The sequence below is a fragment of the Globicephala melas genome, chromosome X (assembly GCF_963455315.2).
Source record: "Globicephala melas chromosome X, mGloMel1.2, whole genome shotgun sequence".
Taxonomy (NCBI): Eukaryota; Metazoa; Chordata; class Mammalia; order Artiodactyla; family Delphinidae; genus Globicephala; species Globicephala melas.
The window spans coordinates 23913722-23936400 of record NC_083335.1 but is presented as its reverse complement, the minus strand read 5'-3'; the positions used below and the strand labels follow the sequence as shown (position 1 = coordinate 23936400).

Below are 22679 nucleotides of genomic sequence, written 5' to 3'. Positions count from 1 at the left end.
GATGTAAGATATGCCTCAAGAATTTATTCACATCCATAAAAAATTCCAATGGTAACTACCTGTACAATAAAATTTTAAGTCAACACAGTGTTCAAGGCCCTTGACAATCTAAAGTTATGCCAACCTTTCCAACCTCACTTCCTATCCTTTCTTTTCCCCACATCTTACAATCCAGCCACATGAGACTATGTACCATTTCTTCAATATGTTACGTACATTCACACTGCCACGTCTTCACTGACACACTATTTGTTACTTCTGCACAGACAACTCTCAACAAACTCCTACTCATCCTTCAAGGACCAGGTTTAAAAAAGGTTCTATCTGTGAAGTCTTCCCTGACTCCATCTCTCTCAAGGCAAAAATGTATTATGCTTTCTTCTAGGCTTTCACATCACATCATTCATACCACTAATGTAGTTTTTTCTATCCCCTCTGCTAGAATGGCTGAGCTAAAACCAGTCATTAAGAAATAAAATTCAAATTAAATTTTACATATAAAATCACAAAATTAACATACATACACACACACACACACACACACACACATATTGTTCTTTACCTGGTAAAACTTGAATTTGAACCCAAGAATATGACACAGTGTTTGCGGTTCACACATACTCATGTAAGATTCTAATAAAGATATAAAGAAGTCATCGTGTTCTGGCCTGCATTCAAACACTTCTAAAATGACATCCAGAACTCTATTGGGATCCAGATTAAAGCATCCTGCAACAGATGGATATACACAAATTCAAAAGTGATTATACATAATCTCTAGAAAAGCCATTAACCTTCAGGGACAACATACATAAAATAAAAATGTTTTTAAAAACAACTTCTTTTACAAGTTTGCTTCCCCTGCCCCAGAGGGAAATCTTCATAATTTTCAAGGTCATCACGGCTACTCCCCACATGTTACAGATGAGAAATATGACTTGCCCAGGATTGCAAAGTGGGTTAATGACAGGGCTTAGGCTGGAGCCCAGGACCTGTGACACTAAGTCAAGTGAAATTTCTTCTATGCCACATCATCTCATCAGTTCTTGATTACTCACGCTAGTGAAAGAGATTCACATTTTTAATTCTTAGCAAAATATGAAAATCAAACAATACAAGTTAGGCAACTAAAGGTTTTTTTATGTTTTATGCAGAAGTGCTTGGAATGTTGACAAATGAGTTAAAAGTTCAGGTTCATGAAAGTAGAGCACGATTTTTATAATCATTTTTTAATTTATCTTACATATACAACAAAACGTAATTGTACATTCATAGTTTTGGGCAGCATTCTAAAGGAAAACAGGTATACTGCTAATACTAAAAAGATGAGAATACAAGGAGTTGGGGACAAAACACAAGCAAACAGAGAAGGAAGAAAACAATCTAGGTAGAGCAGGAAAGGGAAAGAAAAGAAGCACTTAATAGGTACCGATGGCTACTTATCCTTGCTAATCTCCTAGGGTAAGCTAAAAAGGGCCAACAGACATGAATTTAATAAACATTCCTATCAGCCACCCTACTATTAATACATTATTACCTCTATTTGCATTCAGCTTCAGCTGTTACCATAATTATATTATAGCACAGTCACATCATACGTGCATTTAATTTGAGAATGCAACCATTTACACACAGCAAAATAAACAAAAGAGAGAATTTAAATGATATAGTCAATTCCACCCACCATTCCTCTCAATATAATGTATGCTTATGACCCAGAGTGAGCATATCAATCGGCTGTTCCCTCAGTTTATATCAGTTCCCTCATGCCTTGTGCATCAAGCTGAATGGAATTCTAGTATTTTTAATTACGTATTTTTCATTAGGCATAGCCCTTAAATGCAAGCTAACCACTTCATCTGGGGCAAGCAAATAAACACTGATTTCTTCTAATGCTGGAGGAAAAAGAACAACTGTGTTAACTTAGGGAGAGACGTTAGGTCTAAACACTATACACCTTATGGATGACTTAGAGGATTTTTCAAAGAAAATTCTTATATATCCTATTAATGATTTCCAGAGTTACTTCTATTATCTCCACACTTAAGTATATTAAATGCTATAAAACTAATGTCTAATTTGCAGTATCTTAGCAATCACTTAGAAAACCAAACTCTCCAAATACAAGAAGTATTTCTTTCCTCTTTTTGTGAAACGCAAAGTTAAGAATATATTTTCTTCCATTTCTCTCATACTAAGGAAAGAAAGGAACAACACAGTGATCATCTCTTACTGAAAAGAGCTCCAGGCTTTCATAAATTCTCCAAAGAGATGTTTACCTAAAGTTCTGGGAAGAAAACGTCTAAATATTTTTGCCTGTCCTTGCACCCCCAAAAAGTATGGCTTATGAATGTACAAGTGACTCCAAAATAGCAACTGGAATTTTTAAATGCTGCTGGTGGAAATAAAAAATGTAAAACAGTACGACTGCTTTGTAAAATTGGCAGTTTCCTTAAAAGTTAAACTTAACACCTACCATATGACCCAGCCATTTCATTCCTAGGTATTTACCTCAAGAGAAAAAATATCTATGTCCATACAAAGACTTGTACACAAATATTCACAGCAGCTTTATTTATAATAGGACACTGAAATAGCCATCAACATGTGAATGGATAAACAAACTGTAGTACAGTATATTTGTAGAATATACAGTGGAATACTACTCAACAATAACAAGGAAAGAACTACCAATACAAGCAACAACATGGATGAATTACAAAATAATTATGCTGAATGAAATAAGCCAGACCCCCCCAAAAAAACTCACTATATGATTCCATTTATAAAAGAATTATAGAAAATGGAAACTAATCTATAGTTTAGAAAGCAGATCATTGATTACCTGGGGAGGAGAAAAGAGGAAGTACGGGGGGAATGAAATACAAATGGGCAAGAGGAAACTGGGGGGGGGGAGTGATAGAAATGTGCATTATCTAGATTGTGGTGATGTTTTCACAGGTGTATACATGTGTTAAAACTCAAACTGTACACTTCAAACATGCACATTTTATTGTATATCAATTATGCCTAGATAAAGCTGGGGAAAAAAGCCACTGACAACAGATTATAGAAGTAGGATCTAGCAAATTCTCCAACCTTATAACTGCTCCTATATTTACTAAATATAAAAGTTTAATCAACTAAATACAAATGAATAATGCTCTACTCTGTCAGAGAGGACAAAAGATACACTGAATACACTTTTGAAAAAATGGCTGGCTTATAATTACCCATTATGCTACATCCACAAAACTTGTGAATAAGGACTAGAACAGCAACATGTTACACGGAAATGTGTTTCATTCACATTGCTTTAAAGTTTGTATTTTCAATGTGCTACAATATGAACCATTGACATTACGTTTTGTTTAAACAGTATTATTCCATGAAGGCTATTTTAACAGTGATCTGTACAGTCAACTAACTACCAATTGCTTTCTAGAGGCAATTTAAGGTAGTAACCTACACAAAAAGGATGCAACTTTTATTTATAATAGATAACCTTTGTATCTTTCACAAAAGAAAAACTGGCTTAGGAATTTTCTATTATATGTCTCAGGTGCCATAGGTTAGTCCAATCAGTTGGAATGACCTATGCTACATAATATGGAAAAAGTAGCCAAACCAAGGACTTAGAAAACCATTTTTGAAACCTTAGAGATTTGCTAAATAACAGTTAAGCTATTTCACATACAAGATTTTAGTAACAATAAGTAAGCTTGAAACGTCCAAAATAATTTTTTTCTAATGGCAGCTGTGGTAGAACAGACACTCTTGTGCTCAAACATCTTAAAAAAGGCTTTTATCCAGCCCAAGCATCAACAGTCATGTGACCTTGAGACAGATCATAAGCCTAGCTCCCTACCTCTACCACCAGCTACATTAAGGAATATACACACACACATGCCTTTTGAGGGACAAACAGGGAACCATATCGGAAGCGGAAACATTTTTAAATGGTAGACTTGTAATGGCCATGGATTCATTCCTTCATTTAAATAAACATTAAATAACTACCCACTAAGTGCCAGGTGCTTGTGATACAGAGATTAATAAAATGCCTTCCCTACCCTTGAGGAGAGTTCGCACCTTTTGGATGATACATCTTTGAAAAAATGCATTGAAAAGTAACTGAAGGCTCCCCAAAGATGGACAAGATGGCCAGTATATTAGAGCAAGTAATTGCAACTAGAGGCCAAAAATATGATAAAAGTGACAACGGTTCTTTTAGGAATAGGTCAAATTGAGATTCTTAACAGGAACAAAAAGGCCAAGGTAATATTGTAAACGTGACTTGGAGAGATGTCCAGCCTGTACATTTCAGACAAGAAAACAGAATGATAGCGTCAACCATCATGTTCCTGACAGAATAAACCTTACAAGACAAAGAAAAACCATGTTTTGAACAAAAGGACATGATCTGGCTCTGGCATGTAGAATTACTTTAGAAACAGGCTATACCATGGTCTCAATGTTTTTTGTACCCCCAAAATTCATATGTTGAAATTCTAATGCCCAATGTGATGGTATTAGGAAGTGGGGCCTTTGGAAGGTGAATAGGTCATAAGAGCATAGTCTCATGAATCAGATTAATGCCCTTTAAAAAGAGAGCTCCATTGCCCCTTTTACCATGTGAGGATACAACAAGTTAGCGGTCTGCAACCCGGAAGAGGGCCCTCATGAGAACCCAACCATTCTGGCACTCTGATCTTGGACTTCCAGCCCCCAAAACCGTGAGAAGTACGTTTCTGTTGTTTATAAGCCCCCCAGTCTGTGGTATTTTGTTACAGAAGCCTGAATGGACTAAAACAGACTAATAACTTATGCTAGACTATTTCTAAGAAATAGTATTTGCAAAAAACTGCACATCTCAAGGCAAGAACCAGAGAGCCAAGATGCACCCAACAAAATAAAAGTATAATTGTAAAAACAACTACGCTTGAGAACACCAATCGCTGTCTTCTTTTTCATAGTAGAGATAAACAACTTCTTCATAACTAGTGTATAGTAAAGAAACTCCAATAAAGCAAAACCTTAGGGAAAGGAAGCAGTCAACTGGTTTCCCTTTCCAAGGGATAGGAGAGAGTTGACTAAAAGATAAGAAGCTTCAAGGCTTAATGGCTCTTATATCCATACTGATCCAAAGACAAAATACTAAGTACACTCAAGATAATGTAGTCAAAGTGATTAAATGTCCCATAATCTACCAAAGAATAAAATCATTTGACTGGGGATTTTATTTTGTCTTTAATGTTTCTCTGGTCACTTAACAAGCAACCAAGAGGACTTGTGAGACTGAAGGAGGAGAGATTCTCACCCCACCCTTCCCCATCTCCAGCCAAATCTACAATCTTGGACACCAGGCGACAAATGAAGGTCCTGAGGTTTGGTGAAGAGGGCTCTGATTCTGGGTGAGAAGGAAAGGATCAGAGAGCCAAGGCCAAAAAGATCCTGGACCACTAAACCCAAAACCAGGAAGAACCATTTTCAGTCTCTAAAACCAAACTCGGAACTTCCCTGACGGTCCAGTGGATAAGACCACGGTCCCAATGCAGGGGGCCCGGGTTCGATCCCTGGTCAGGGAACTAGATCCCACATGCTGCAACTAAGAGCCCACATGCCGTAACTGAAGATCCCACACACAACAACAAAGATCCTGCACATGGCAACGATCCCACGTGTCGCAACTAAGACCCAGCACAGCCAGCTAAATAAATAAACAAACAAACAAACAAACACACACAAGTAAGCTAGCTCCATGACTAATTTTTAGCCAGAACTTCTGATTTAGAGCAGCGATCAGCATACCATGGCCTATGGGTCAAATACATTCGATGTTTGTAAATAAAGTTGTGCTGGAACACAGACTCACTCATTTATTTACATGTTGTCCATGGCTGCTCTCACACTACAATGGCAAAAGTGAGTAGCTGCAACAAAAACCATGTGACCCAAAAGGAAAAAGATATTTACTATCTCATCCTTTACAGAAAAGGTTTGCTGACCACTAATTTAGAAGAAAGAAAAGAACACCTAGCTATTACTTTTTTGAAGGGCATTCAGAAGAGTAGGGTGCTTATAGTTTAGTTCAGCAATCAAAGGAGTCCATCTTTGGGAATTCCCTGGCGGTCCAGTGGTTAGGACTCTACGCCTTCACTGCCGAGGGCCCAGGTTCAATCCCTGGTCAGGGAACTAAGATCCCACAAGCCACGTGGCACGGCCAAAGAGTCCATCTCTGATATCCTTTCCTCTAATTTCTAAAAGATGCTTTTTGCCATCTTGATGCAGGGATCATTTGTGAGGCATCTATGATATGGCAGCTCAAGGGACTAATAATCACTATCCATTCCTGTTAAGTTTTTCAAGCTTACTGTCAGACAAACACCAGGCAGACTTATAATGGTTCCTATTCCTTGCTTTCTTGCAGTAAACAGCCCAAGGTTATCTGATAGGATATACTGTTTATTTAGGACATAAACATTTTGATGTGCCAGAATCTTTTAGGGAGCAAATGACTATCTTTTAACTATAGAATGATAAATAAGGATTTCTCCTGATCAGACCAAGTACCCTGAAATATAAGTGTATCTAAAATGCATGCCTCGGGACTTCCCTGGTGGCACAGTGGTTAAGAATCTGCCTGCCAATGCAGGGAACACGGGTTCAAGTCCTGGTCCAGGAAGATCCCACATGCCGCAGAACAACTAAGCCCATGTGCCACAACTACTGAGCCTGAGCTCTAGAGAGCCCACAAGCCACAACTACTGAGCCCACGTGCCACAAGTACTGAAGCCTGCGAGCCTAGAGCCCTTCCTCCACAAGAGAAGCCACCGCAATGAGAAGCCCGTGCACTGCAACGAAGAGTAGCCCCTGCTCGACACAACTAGAGAAAGCCCACGTGCAGCAACGAAGACCCAACGCAGCCAAATAAATAAATAAATTTATTTTTTAAATAATGCATGCCTCCCAAACCAGATATCAGTTCTGTCAATGGCTGGTGAAGGAGATCAGACCTGAGATAGCTTTGTATAAGATATTATCTGTCTAGGTTGCTCCTAAAGAGAAAGCAATGGGAATAAACAAGAGGAAACTCATCCAAAGATGCCATGAAAAGCAGGATGCTATGTTAGTGAACTGCTCTGGACAGATGAGACAAGGCCTACCTGAAGTCTGCACTGAGGGGGAATCCGATAAATTCTAACTCTTAAAGAGTGAGTACTCACTGGAATTGAAGTCTTAACCTCAACTTTAATGTCAATGAAAAATTCCTTTCTCAGACAATGGGGGAGGAGGGAATCAGCTAGTCAAAGAGAAACAAACACTAAGCCAGGGAGATGAACTTTCTCAAATCCTCTATGTCAGGGAAAAAAGAGGCTAGGAATCACTATAAAGTCTACTAGAAAGCGGGAAACATTCATTCGTTTTTCAATGAGTATTTATCCAGCACCTACGTACCAGGCACTGAGGTTAGAGGTACTAAACAAAACAGACAAAAACCCTTGTCCTCATGGAGCTTACTTGCATTCCAGTGGGGGTGTGGCATAAAATACGGTGCACATTATATGGTGTTAAGTGCTCAGAAGAAAGACAGTGAACCACAGGGAGTGTCGGGGTGGGGGGTGGCCATATAAGGCTACACTGAGGAGGTGGCATTTGAGTGTTTCTGGGCTAGCGTGCTTTGGAGCACACCCGACGGACTAGAACAGAGGTTTAGCCCAAGAAATCAAATTGTTTATACTCATGGAATATCCATGTGAGTTATGAGCTTGCAGTTGTGACTGTCACACTGTTCTTCAGAGACAGTAACATAACCTGTTCTCTATGGGGACAAAGTTCAAGAAAAGAAAGTACACAGCATACATTTTTCCCAGTTAGATAAAAGCACACTTTCAAGAAAATCCCTCTTTGAAATGTTCCCAAAATAACAAAGGACTAAAAAAGTATAAACTCACAAGGACAAAAAAATAGAAGAAACAAGGCCAGACAAGAGATGTCAACAAATAAGCAGATAAAGTAAAAAAAAAAAAAAAAAAAAAAAAAAAAAAGTGAGGACCTTATACAGCAGAGAATTTTTTTGTGGGGGATACCATCTTAAGAGAGTACATGGCAGGATATAAGGAAAGACAAACTTATAGCAAGGCAGTACTGACAAACATCTCAAACTAGATCAAAATTCTGCAGGAAAAATGTAGAGCCTACCCTGGAAAGAACAGAAAGGAAACCCTACAGGAGGATTTTTTTTTAATGGGTCACTGCTACACAGGTAAGCAAGAGCCCTGCAGCCTTAGGGGACTGCCAGTCTTGGTGTTAATTTGACAATGGAAGAAAGTAGCAAAGAGACTAAATCAGCTGCCAGAACTAGACTTACTTCAAAGAAAAGGGTAAATTTAAACTAAAAGCTCCTTACCTCTATACCTGTTGGCCACCAAAAGCTTAAGCTAAAAACAAAAATTACTGTAGTAAAACTGGTTTTATCTGGGTCCCCACTGGAGAAAGGGGATAAGGATTGGGACACCTCCTCTCTCTTTCTCATCCATAAATTTCAAAAACAGAGAAAGAACTGAGAATTGAGCATAAGCATCCTCTAAAATATAACCAGTGAAGCAGGAAATATGACTTTTCCAACAGGTCTCAAAACTTAAGACATCTAGGTGTTGCAAAATCTTCCCTGAGATAGCATAACACCTAACAAATAGCAAAAACTCTTTCCATTCTTGAAAAATCAGGAGTACCCTATTTTTCTATCATTCATTCCTCCTTTCTATAGAAGCCAACTATTTCCTCCAAATGCTCAATGCAAATAAAAAGAACAATGCTAAAGAAATTCTATTTAAAAGGTAGGGAAAGTAACACTTTCCTATTTGTTACACTTTTACAACATCTGCACTTACTTTAACAGACTATTGTAAAAATAAAATAAAATGTGTATCAAAGTTGCTCGGTATTTTTAAAATCAAGTTCAAAAGAACTAAACATCTCCACGTTTCAAGAGTTCACCGAAGATTTTATTAAAGTTTCACATTTGCTTACTTATTTTCTGCCCTCCATAAAATTATTGGAAAATACTTAAAAATTAAAGATAGAAATACTAGAGAGCAGAAACTAATACAAACACAAAGGTAAGAGTAACAAGATTTCTTATAAATATCATCCCAAATTTTTTTATTACTGATAACAATCTTAAAAGTACAAGCTAGACACTTCTCTCGTTTCTTAACTTAAAAACAAAAAACTATAGGGAATGCACTAGTTTCGTCTTTATGGATATTCTTCAACAGTTAAAAAAATTTATCTTAGTAACATATAGTATATATAGATATACGTCTTACCTATTAAAGATTTGATATTTTCTAAGATTAAATCACTAGTAGTATTTCCAGATAAATCTTGCCCCAATTCAGCAATCAGCTTGGCATAACCTTCATTTTCTTCTCTTAACAAATTAAATTTTTGCTGCTTATAACTGAAATTAAACATCATAAAGCAGATAAAATTAATTTCAATTAACAAGCTTGCATAAGAGTATTGTATTCTTCTCACTGAATTTTCTTACTCTCTTATATAAAACAATCATAAGAACAGTTGTTGAAAGTTTACCTCTTTGTCTATCTTTTAGGATAGAAAATAACAGTGATTCTTAAGGGACACCCCAATGTTAATTACACAAGGAAAGGATATCGCTAATAACATAACACTATTTCCATCATTGACAAGAATATACCTTAAAGCCACAGTTGTAAATTATTTTATTGGTAGTAATAAAAGCACTGAATATTATTTTAACTTCTAACACGGAAAAAAATTAACATTGGTTTCACACAGGTAAAGTTCACTGCTGACTCAATAACCATAGGCTACTCTTAAAAGGAAAAAACACAAGACACACGCTAACAGCAACAACAACAAAAATCTTCAAAACACCTTTAGAAACTTCTAGTATTCAACATGAGAACTAAAAAGCATGCTCAGGTACTTGATCTGCAACATAAAAATACATGTACTTACAAGAGTTTTGTCTTGATTTTAACTGACTTTTGATTGAATTGCTGTGATTGTTTGATAAGCCCTAACGATTCCAATGTTTCTGGATCCAAGCGTTCCTTCAGAACTGTGTCTGAAACTAAATGCTGTATTAAAAAATATTAAAGGCCATTTTACTCCTCAGCATTCCAACTATGCATTCACAATATTAAAACATATTCAAAATTATTTTCCCAAATAAGAATATTAAAATCACCTTATATATATACATCAACAACTTTATTAAAAGGCTTGGAACTTCAATCTAACAAAAATGATGACTTTCCAAGTACTGAAACATACAGCTTTTTAAAACTTCACTAAAAATTATATGCCATGCTGTACACAACCTAAAAATGACAAGAACTACAGATGTAATTCTGATTAAAATTGAGTCTGTCAACTGAATTTTCTTTAAGATAATGCAGCATTTCAGCCTTCTTTGGCTTCTACTGTTTAAGTCAAATTCTATTGTCTGTCCTCGCAGCAAAGACAAGGACATTCTTCCAGGTCTGAGTAATGGCATTCCGCCTTGGTTTTAAATTTATGAACATAAAATGGTTTGCTAGACAATGATTATGATGAGCTCTAGAATTAATTATTTTTAAACTACCTCCATTCTTTTTCTCCTTGCCTAACAGTTTATGAAAAATTGTTCAGTTTAAAAGCTGTCCATATCATTTCTAGTCACTTGATAGATGCTTACCTTTTCCTTAGTTAGGAACTTACTAGGTCAGGAATATCACCAGAGGTTTTCTATGCATAGATAGTTTAAGTGATATGGTAGCATGCCTATTTCATAGAAAAAAATTAGCATGTCTAATTTTACAAAGCATTCCATTTCAAAACCCAAATCTCACCTTATAATGAACAGTCAACTGAATGTCAATACCCTCCTCCATTAACATGATTATCTGTGATTATAATCATTCCACATAAAATTTAGAAATGGAAAGTATTTTTTAAAACTTACCAAACATGTTAATACCAATTGTGTAAAATAGTCTCTCTTGCTTTTTTCTTCTAAACAATTTGTCTCAATATCTATAATGATGAAGAAAAAGAAAGATGAAAGTTTGATTTTTCTAGACTCCACAACTATAATAAGATACCTGTTTTCTTTAAAACTAGCTAAATTTAAAACTCCTCATTCTGAATTTGGGGAAAAAATTTAAACTGTGGTAAGCATAAGCAGTCCTTCATGTGCATATGAATACTTAAAGATTTATAAATTTTATAAATTATATATTATAAATTATAAATACTTATAATTTATAAATACTTATTAAAAACTTATATAAATACTTATAATTTCTCCTCATACTGAAAAACTGACCTTGTGACCAATGGCATATCCATAAAATGGTAAGTTGATTATGGAGCTATGTGCTAAGGCACTGCAAGCAACAAAGCTTCCAAAAAATACTGTTTTCAAAAATGGAAACATTAGGGAATTCCCTGGTGGTCCAGTGGTTAGGACTTGGCGCTTTCACTGCCAAGGGCCAGGGTTCAATCCCTAGTTGGGGAACTAAGATCCCACAAGCCACGCAGAACGGCCAAAAAAAAAAGGGAAACATTCAAGCAAAGTTTAAACAACCACATGTCAGAGATGCTAAGGTAAAAAGCTGAACTGGGTGACAACGAAGATCTCTTCTAATACTAAAGATCCTATTACTCAGAAGATCAAACCCTTGACTTTGGCCACCTTGGTACCATGTTCTAACCAAGCTACTTGGTCACCAACTCTATGAAAACTGTATTAAAAGGTATTTTTAACATCCTATTTTGAATTACAATTCTAGTCAGCAAACAAAACTTCACTCAAGATTTTCATTTTCTTCCTACTGAAATATTTTTTTAAAAAACTGAGACCTCCTTGAGTTTCAGTACATTATTCAAAAAATTTGTCAAACAATTTTCTGATCTAAAGTATAGAGGAAATAAACAATTAGCTCTAAATGGTAAGCATCAAAAACTTCAACCAGGATTAGCAGGATTACAAAATTGATCTCAGGATTGTTTTAACTGATTACACACCATTACCTTATTTTTAAAGTCAATTCATATTTAGAATGTGCTATAGAAAACGGCACCAATTTTAGTGATGTAATAAAAATTGCCCTCTAAAAGTTCTAGGGCTCCCCCAGACAGACATCCTACAACTGCTTTGCTTCAGTTTACTTTCTACTGCCATCACTAAGAATCAAAAGAGAAGAGGACTTATCATTAAACACATCCATATTTTCCGGGGCCTTCTCCACTTTTCCTTCTTGGACAGTGCCATCTCCCAATATTCTGGCAACTACAGCTAAGCACACAGTCAGCTCAAGCGTATTAAGGGAATTTCAGGGTGTAATTTATACAATGTAAATTGCAGTACAATCTCAATCTATCAATAAGACTTTTAATCTGTGTGTATCTCAACAATCCCTTCCAGGGACTCCTAGTTGTCTCCTCATTATCTAGTCTTCTGGTCCCTCCTCAGCCTAGAACTTCAAGGATACTGATCTTGAGGGGTCAGGACTAAAGTGGGCCTATTCTTTTAACCAATATCCATCTACCCTCAAAGGCCCTACAGTCCCTAAGATCTACCTCCAAAGTCCCCAAGATGAGAGCATTTGGGTAGCACGTTCATCCTCTTCAAGTAAAGTCTACTCTCCTCTCAGCCATCGGACCTGATTAACTCTCTGGGTTCTGACCATATTAGGAAATGCTTAATGGGACCTCAGTAAATTTCTTGGCTAAACTATCTCAATAATCAATATAGGACTCTACTATTCCAATTATGCTTTCCCTGTTTTCTTTATTCTTTTTGTTCTAACTTACGAAATCATTCATTATTTATTCATTATTTCTGACTCCTCAACCCCAAATCAGCACCTAGTAAGTTTTCTTTAATTTCCCTCTGATTTTCCTAAAAAGCCCTCAGCCATTTCCATCTCTAGGCCCAGTATCACCAACCACCTAACCCAGCTCAGAGGTCCCATCAGTGCATCAAGTCACATCAGACTCTCCTTTCGGGTTAATATAGCTCTCAGGCCCCCTCACCCTTACATGATTAATCTTTTAAAGGAAATTGTTATCTTAACCAGGAAAGTACAGCACTGATTTCTCTTATACCTGTTAAAATATTAGAAAGATAACATGATACACTAGAAAGATCATGGACTCTAGAACCAAAACAACCCAGGTTCAAACCCTGCCTTATACTAGTTGTGTGGCCTTGAAAAATCACTTTTCTGAGCTTCGATTTTCTGATCCATGTATCTACTTTACAGAATGCTGTGAGGATTTAAATGAAATTAAATGCTTAACATACAGAAGGTGCTCCAAAATGGCACCTACATTATTATTACTGTGATCATCATTATAATTATCATCATCATTATTAGAGGTAGCTCACGTTCTCACTCCTATTCCCCTACCTCGGTCTGGGGTCACCCTTGGATCATTTTTTTTCTGCCAAGGGTGGGGGTACGTGAGTGAAGGGGCAGGTGAGGGAAATTCTCTTTCCAAGTTTGCCGTCCTGATCCTGCTCGTAAAAATGGACTGGATAGGCTAAAAGAAATTTCCCAAGAGCAACCAAACATCATCTTCATGAATTCATGTTACTAGTAAAAAGCAATGACTTGTAATAATAATTCATATTATATAACTAAATAACTATGAAGGGAAAATATATCCTAATAAAATAAGTCAATATAAAAAATTACTAGAACTTACTAGTAAGCTGATAATTGACGATTACCCAAAGAAAGATATAAAATGTACTCCTGACACTATCAATGAATAACAGCTTCCACACAATGGTACCTACAAATCACTCTTTAAGTCTTACAAATTTATAGTAAAAACAAACAATTTTCTAAATTGAAACCTGTCTCGTGTTATATTTATTAGTAACATAATATAATATCTTTAGTGCCTGCTCTAAAAATTAAGCTTAAAAGGTTTTTGTTGTTGGCATAAATCAATCAATCCAATAGACAGCATGAACAAATACTTTATCATCTAAACCAGGATAGTTTTAAGATTGAAAGAAGGCACAATTAATAATTACGCCAGGAGAACAAAACAAAAAGGGGACATACGGTCACCAGTCAATGGTCTTTTCATTTATCACTCACGGTCCACACACATTTTGACCTGTTCCCAACCTTACTGTTGTTATAAAATCTTAAACGTCCTGAAGGATCAAGGACCAGACATTTAGATTTGTTGCAGTCAAATTTGGGATTCTCAGTAAGACATTTAAGTAACCTATCTAATTCTAAGAGTTAAGATTAATGAGCTAAAGTAATTCATTCCAACTTGACAAAGTCTCAGAGGATAACTCATATTTTAAAGCGAATATTATAATGTTTGGTAATGTTTTCTAACAGGTCAAAGTTACAGAAAGCATAAGACTGATGAGGAAAACTGTGCTCAAAGATACTTTAATTCAGATTTAAAATCAGAGAAATAAATTTGTAATATACATTATTTTTTAAATCCATGCCTCCCATGGAGGGACACTACCTTTTGTTCTAAGTCAAAGAAATATTCCTTTCTTATCTTGCATGAATTCTTATTTATTCTGGACAAATAGAGAAGCTGCTATTTCCAAAGTTGGTTTCTCATCCTCAAAACAAAAGTACTTTTGATTACTTTGGCTCTTCTTGCTCTCTCTAAAATTAAGAAGAATCAAAAGAGTACAATAGTAAAGTAAATACCTCTTGAGTATCCTAAGTTTGAGATTCTGACATTCATTGATAATCTGCACTGAATAATATTAATTAGGTGGTTACTAAAATCTGAATAATTCAGACTAACTTATCTTCAGAAAACTTGGCCTTTTTACTTGAAATGACTTAATTTAGCTCAATTTTATATAAAGATACATTCTGAAACACTCAAACTATTTGAATTATAAACTAAAACTATTTAAAGCTAGCTTATAAATAGTAATTAAACTCACATCTGACTTATAATATATATTCCCTGTAAAGTAAAATATACATATATTCTAGATTTGTAGAAACATTTGTAAAATCCGCAGTTTGAAAGACAGCATTTTATTTAAAACAGTACATTAATTTACCAAACAACACTTTTTACAGGTGAAATAAAGGCTTATTAATACCTACCTAATATGCAGAATACGTCGGCAAGAATGGAGGGCATATCCTCACGAAATTCCTAATTTTAAAAAATACAATTATTCATAGTAAATACTGGAATAGCACACTAGCAATTATTATGGTTTCAGAAAAACACTCTTCAGTAAAACTTAAAAACAAAACCCTAATACCACTATGTTGACAAATAAAAGTTTTCAAGTTTCATAATATAGAGAAAATTAAGAGGGAGATAATGGTTGAAAAAAATGTTTAAATGTCTACCAGAAATAACTTGAGTTTAAAAAAAAAAAGAAACTTAAAACAAGCACCTCAGGAAATAATAAAGAACACAAATGAGTAACATTTTTCCAGTGAAGTTTCATGTCAGAAACCACTGGAATTTGGAGTACCTTACACCTACCTAAAGCAAGACTGTTAAATATGGTACATTTTTCATCTAAAACTTTAAATGTTGTGCTCATGCCTGAGTCAACACTGATCTATGCAAAGATCATAGTATTATCAGAACAAAAATCTAAAAAATGCAATAATAATTACAAGCTGTTGTCTCATAACTCAAGATTCTCTGAAGATGAAAATAATTACCAAAAATCTATCTTTATTTTCTTTATGCACTGATGTTTGCAGCCTTTGGAGAAACTGACCCGAAACTCTCCCCTCATTTCTGGATGAATACTTCAGCATTTATCCTAGATTTGTCTCCTGACTTCCCACTCCCACACCCAATTTTAGAGCCATTTTCCATTAGTAAGGATCATAGTTCAATTATTGCAATTAGTTTGCTGGCACTATAGCAACCCTAAAATTAGCCTACTTTCAGAGAGTAAAGGAAAGAAATATAATTCTAAAGAAAAAACTGGTAGCTGTAAGAGACAGACAAGATATGTTTCTGTGGCTAAGATATGGGACAGTGCAATATAGGACTATGAGAATCTAGCCACGACAAAGAATCCAGCTGCAGAAGTATATATATCACTAAGGACTCAAAGAAAGAGAAGGTAAGTAAGAACAAAACACACATTAAGTTCATTTGGACTATTCATTTTCAATAAATGGGAAAAGTATTAGAATCAAATTCCATTAACACACTAAACCCTATACTGATGCCCAATTTACAGAATGAAATAACCTTCATTGCCGATCAGACATTAGTCTCTTCCTAAGGGCTATGAAATTTGGCTATGTCTACTTGAATGCAAGTGCTCCAAAACAATAGAGCAAGACAAGAGTTTTCAAACATGGAATATTAGTTGTTGAAGAAATAGACTACTCCAACACAAGCTAATCAGATAGAGACAGTTGAGAGGTAAAGGAGAAACTCATATTGAACCTCTACTGTTCAAATACATCTCAACATGAGGGGGGGGAAAAAATCACAACTACTAAACATAGAAAGTCCTTAAGACCATCCTCAGGAAAGCACAAAAATCATACAAAGAAAAAGGCTACAGAAGCTTAAAGCAGCACAGGGGAAATTCATACTGACATCAAGAAACTCCAGGTACCACCTCAATAATACTTATTATGAAAGCTGTTCTCAACTGGGCAGATAATTTTATTTATACAAGTGTAAAACCCAGCCTAATAATAATAGAATAATACACCACTTGTAATAAAATGAAACTTAACTCCTGCTTTACAATAAACACCCTTACAATTTGAGAGTTCATCTTTCAATTCAAATACCAAACAACCATGGAAAGTATCTGGTCTGAATCTAACTTAAATTTTCTAATAAATAAAAGAGTGAAACAGAATATCCACTTAAAGGTTAGGGAAAAATCTAGTTATCATTTTCTAAAGCAAACAACAAACAACAGGAAAATTAGCATCAAGCAAACATTAGAATCATACAACCTCAATTTAAAATAATTTAATCCTCAATTTTTTTAATACATTTAATTTCTAAACATAACCACAAACAAAAGAAAATGCCTTGTTATGCTATACTGGGAGAACAGTCTAACCAAATTATTTTTTTATAGGAGCTTTTTTTTTTTTGTCCTCCCAGCTTACGTAATATTTCCTGCTCTACTCACAACCAGAGAAAAAGATTAAAATACCTATATTTCTGTCTAGCAACAATGGCTTACCAATATTATCTTAAAACATTCACTACTATAATTTTGAATAAAATGAAACACAAGTTATACACGTCAGGGATCCTTGCATCAAAGGCAAAAAGAAATATGTAACAATTATCAAATTTAAAAAACATATATATACTTACACTAATGTCATTAAGAACATTAGATGCCTGTTCATGCTTTAGATTTCCTTTAATGACATGGCATGATAACTCATAAAGAGCTTGCTGGAAATCTGTCAAACATAAAAGAAAGAGTATAATGACACAGTCTCTTGAACATGAAAGGTAGACTCTCTAGGGGAAGATCTACGTATTTCCTACTTCTCGGAATTATTATAAACATCAATAATGATTAAGAAAACTATACTTCTAATGCTTCTCTCTAGCAGACTTTTTCCTTTTATTTTCACAAAAACAATACTTAGAGTAGAAAAAAGTTAACCTTGACTCCACTACTATAACATAACTACTGCTTGAGCACTTCCTTGCAATCTTTTTCTATATGTCTACATATTTTACATACTTGCATTCATAGTTTACATCATTTGGCATTCTGATTACCTGACAAACATTTCTAAAAGCATTTTCTCGTGCTACCAAAGTCTACGAAATTATTTTTAGTGAGTGCATAGAACTCTAGCAAGTGAATATAAACTAACCATTCTTCTCGCCAGGAGATTCACAGATTTTTCTAACTATATTCAGATTATAGTCAATTCAATCGCAGGGCTACACTGACAACAGATAAGGAATAGCAGTAAATATAAAATTTAATTTTACCCATATCCTACTGTCAGAGAAATTTCTCCCCAAAATCTCATTTTCTCCTCTATTTCCATCAGAATTCAAACTAAAATACGTTCAGCCCTCTGTATCCATAGGTTCTGCATCCACAGATATGGAGGGCTGACTTTAGTCACTGTACAATGCCATTTTATATAAGGGACTTGAGGATCCTCAGATTTTGGTATCAGAGGGGGCTCCTGGAACCAATCCCCTGCAGATACTAAGGGATGATCGTAGTTACATATGTACATACACACATAAAACATCAGTCCTATGAGAACTGTCAACCACATGTACAGTAGTCTCATTCACTATTAATCAGCATAGCCCCCCTTTCCTGGAGAAGGAATTTGAGGAGGGGGGAGGAGTTAATGGTCAGGTGAACACCTCCTTTCAGCCACCTTTTTCTTTAGTCCCATACACTAAAATCTTTATCTCCTTCCTCTCATTAAAAGTAGGAAAACAAGTAGCTCTAAAAACATTAATGTAAAATAAAGTCAATTTATAATCCACTTTTGAAATAAATCAAAAAATCTTTCAGGGCAATATAACAAGTTAAGAAATCAAATATCTGGGAGTTCCCTGGTGTTCTAGTGGTTAGGATTCGGTGATTTCACTGCTGTGGCCGGGGTTCAATCCCTGGTCGGGGAACTGAGATCCTGTAAGCTGTGCAGCGCGGCCAAAAAATAAAAAGTTAAAAGAGAAATCAAATATTTAAAAATCTTCTCCTTTGGTCTACTACTAGCCACAAAAAAGGAACATAACAGAAATCAAAACGTTTATCAATCCCCTTTTAAACAATGAAAATAGTATTTTACAATGAAGTAAATTCGTCCATTAAATTATTCACAAAAGAAATACAGCCAGATTATCCCAATTCCTTATGAAGAATCCATTAAATATATTCTATCTTTTTCACAAATATGCCTTCATTATGCTTATAGTAAACTATATAAAAACTAAAATGCAAAGGAAAAATTTGTTAGTACAGTAGGAATATGAGGTCAATTTCATGCTTTCAATTTCCATTAATAAAATGCTTTTATAACGAATAATAGCCATTTGAAGTTATCCAGTTAACTAAGATTTTTTAAAAAGCAATCACTCTTAGAAGCACAAAACAGCTGAGCATCATAAACTAAATTCCCGTAAGAATATGGGCTCACAGGGGCTGAGGGAATTCTAATCTTAATCAAAGGAGATTAAAGTAGAGAACAAATGGCCCAGGTCATCTTGCTGACACTAAGTGACATAAAAACAATCACAGTGTAATCCACAAAGTAGCAAAGACAGTCCCCAATTCACATGTTATTTAAATGCCCATTTAAGTGGCTAGCCCTGCAAAATCCACAAAGCCCTGCAGAATCTACACTAAAGCTGAAAGCCCTGCAAAAAAGCCCTGCAAAATCTACACTAAAGCTGAAAAAGCCCTGCAAAATCTACACTAAAGCTGAAAAACTTTACATTTACAATGGGGAGGAAAACTTACAACCCTTATAATTACACAGAAAAGAATAAATGCTAACGTTTCAGAAAAAGCAGCTTTAAGAACAGCCACAAGTAAAAGGGACTTCTAGACATTCTTTGTGGAATTTGAACATTTTAGACACTAGTTCTTGGTTATGTCGAATATCACTAAGACTACTCATGTTTATCAGCCATCCTTACAACGTTATTTTATGGGGGTGTGGGAAAGAGACTTATAAAAAGAACAAGGAGAAGCAGCGTGTGCAAGGGAAACTGCCTGCCTGAAATGAAATCAATTTGAGGGAGAGGCACAAAGGGAAAAAAGGGCACAAGGAACACCACCCAAACTCAATCCTCCTGAGATAGACGAAGGAAATTCTGAAGAAACAACATTCAATTCCCTGCATGGACTACCCACTGGGGCCCTCAGACCAAAGCTTGATTGTTGGCAGATATCAGCCAAAGAGTGTTATGCACTGAGGAAGTAGGCAAGGGCTCATATTAAGGTAATATTTAATTTCTGATAAAAGTAAACTTATCTACAGAAAATTATCTCATATTTTTTTATTTAAAATAGAATATTGACTATAAATTATTTTTCCAGATTTGAAAGAAAAATGTTATGGGTTCTATCCCCAATGAAAGCTACACATGAAAATGCTTTAAACTTACTGGGCATTACTGCTTTTGTTTTTGCCCCTCCTTTTCTAAATCCATATACCTAATTTTATTTATTTTTTTTATTTTTTATTTTTTTGCGTTATGCGGGCCTCTCACTGTTGCAGCCTCTCCCGTTGCGGAGCACAGGCTCCGGACGCGCAGGCTCAGCAGCCATGGCTCATGGGCCCAGCCGCTCCGCGGCATGTGGGATCTTCCCAGACCGGGGCATGAACCTGTGTCCCCTGCATCGGCAGGCGGACTCTCAACCACTGCGCCACCAGGGAAGCCCCATATACCTAATTCTAAATTAATGAAAGTTAAATAGCAAGTCCTTTAAAATTAACATAACTAAAAATTTACACCCTGTTTAATAACATTTTACTTAATATACCATATTTGTGATATGCAATAGTAAACAACTCTGTTCCTTTTAATGTTTTCCATGACACTACCTTTAACAAGATCCCCAGATACCACCTAAACATAACCAGCTTTAGTAAAAACACTGAACCTCAGTTTCTGGAAGTTTCCTAGTGCCAAAAAGATCAGAATAGTTTTTTTTTTCCGTGCTAGCTCTTCTCTTCTGTTTATGATTGATACCTAGCCTGTATAAGTTTTACTACAGCTAGCCACTGCTGAAATGTAGGTAAATATACCATGTTACAATTATAAAAGCCAAGCAACGTTATATGACTATTATGCAGGTCAAAAGACAACCATATAAAGAGATATATAGTCTTACTATAACTATAGTTTTAATCTCAATTCTAATATATTCATATAAAAGCTTTATATAATGTGAATATCTTAGACCTTTTGCTTTTATTCATAAAATTTAATGGAAAACAGGATATTTATTAATTTTGACCAAGCCAAAAATAATAGCTATGATACTTTATTTATTTATTTTTTTTTGGGCTGCGTTGGGTCTTTGTTGCAGCGCGCAGGCTTTCTCTAGCTGTGGCGAGAGGGGGCTACTCTTCATGGGGGTGCACGGGCTTCTCATTGTGGTGGCTTCTCTTGTTGCAGAGCACAGGCTCTAGGCATGCAGGCTTCAGTAGCTACAGCAAGCAGGCTCAGTAGTTGCAGCACATGGGCCCTAGATTGCGCAGGCTTCAGTAGTGGCACGTGGGCTCAGTAGTTGTGGTGCACAGGTGATAGGGTGCGCGGGCTTCAGTAGTTGTGGCTCGCGGGCTCTAGAGTGCAGGCTCAGTAGTTGTGGCGCACGGGCTTAGTTGCTCCATGGCATGTGGGATCTTCCCGGACCAGGGATCAAACCCATGCCCCCTGCATTGGCAGGAGGATTCTTAACCACTGTGCCACCAGGGAAGTCCTATGATACTTTTAAAAGTCTTACCTCTAGAAGTTGAACTATCATGGCTTTTATTTTCACTGAGGATCCGGCATAAATGCAAACTAGAATAAAACAAACAATCTGTATTAATTTCTAATCCTAACATAGATAATCCTTATAGAGCAAATTATATCAACTAAAAATATCTGGAAATGTATCAGATATTTTTAAATCTATTCGTTTATAATTTAAATAAACCTATAAACCCTAATTGGTCAGAACTGGAGGATGCTAGTGAATCAAGTCATTATTTTGAAAACTGGTAAATAAAAGAATGAAAATCAAGCACTTATTCTGCCTTTTGTATATGAACGAATAGTTAATAAGAAATGCCTCTGTTAGTATTTCAGCTAACAAACAAAGGAATGGTAGAATTAGAACAGCACCATTTTAAGGTCCCTAATAAATTAAAGGATCTAGGCATCTATTAATGGCTGTTCACATCACAAAAGACAATCAGATATTATGTGCCTCCTGATCCTGATATACAAGAATACACCACCACCTATGAAGTTGTCTTTAAAGGGGGGGGGGCAATAACTTAAATTCAAACTGTGAGAAACTCTATAGGACAATGGCCCAGTCTCTTCAACAAATATATTACAAGGGAAAATAAAAGATGGTGTGGGATCCTTAGGGTGAAAAAGGCTTAAGAGATGTATCGATCACAGTGTATGGCTCCTTATTTGGATCCTGTTTCAAACAAATATTTTAAAAATTAACATTTATGAGTCAACTGGAATATTTTATAACTTTTTAAACGATAGATGCTGAAATATCTACACATGAAATATTTACTTCAAAAGTATGGGAAAATGGGTAGGGTTATAGATGAAACAAGACTGGTTAGCAGTTGATAAATATTTAAGTTGGTTGATGATTTCATTGGGGAGCTATTATATCTACTTTCTCATCTGAGACTTTTTTCCTATAACAAAGTTTAAAAACAAAAAGTTGAAATTTTTTCATAAAATTAAAAAAAATACTTGTTGTATGGTGAATATTTCTTCACTAATTTAAATACAGCAAAGGATAGATATACAGTATACAGTGAAAAGAGGTATGTTTAATTGGAATTCCAGAAAGAAGAGAGAACAGGGCAAAAGCAGTATTTGAAGAAATAATAGCTAAGAATTCAGTTTTCCAGAACTGAAGTGAAATCCGTATCTGGTTATATCAA

General features: G+C 35.6%; 1 protein-coding gene across 9 annotated transcripts in view; it reads right to left on the bottom strand.

Annotated features, from left to right (window-relative positions):
- Positions 1-22679, bottom strand: part of THOC2 (THO complex subunit 2) — a 103533-nt gene that overhangs the window by 67608 nt on the left and 13246 nt on the right. For all 9 annotated transcript variants that reach the window (XM_060291975.1, XM_030844917.2, XM_060291972.1 and 6 more), the window contains exons 2-8: positions 21503-21561; positions 17374-17465; positions 15150-15201; positions 10997-11067; positions 10009-10130; positions 9333-9466; positions 563-729 (exon numbers count right to left, since the gene is read on the bottom strand). In XM_060291975.1, the coding sequence (XP_060147958.1) occupies positions 563-729; positions 9333-9466; positions 10009-10130; positions 10997-11067; positions 15150-15201; positions 17374-17465; positions 21503-21561 (697 nt within the window). The remainder of the gene's footprint in view (positions 1-562; positions 730-9332; positions 9467-10008; positions 10131-10996; positions 11068-15149; positions 15202-17373; positions 17466-21502; positions 21562-22679) is intronic.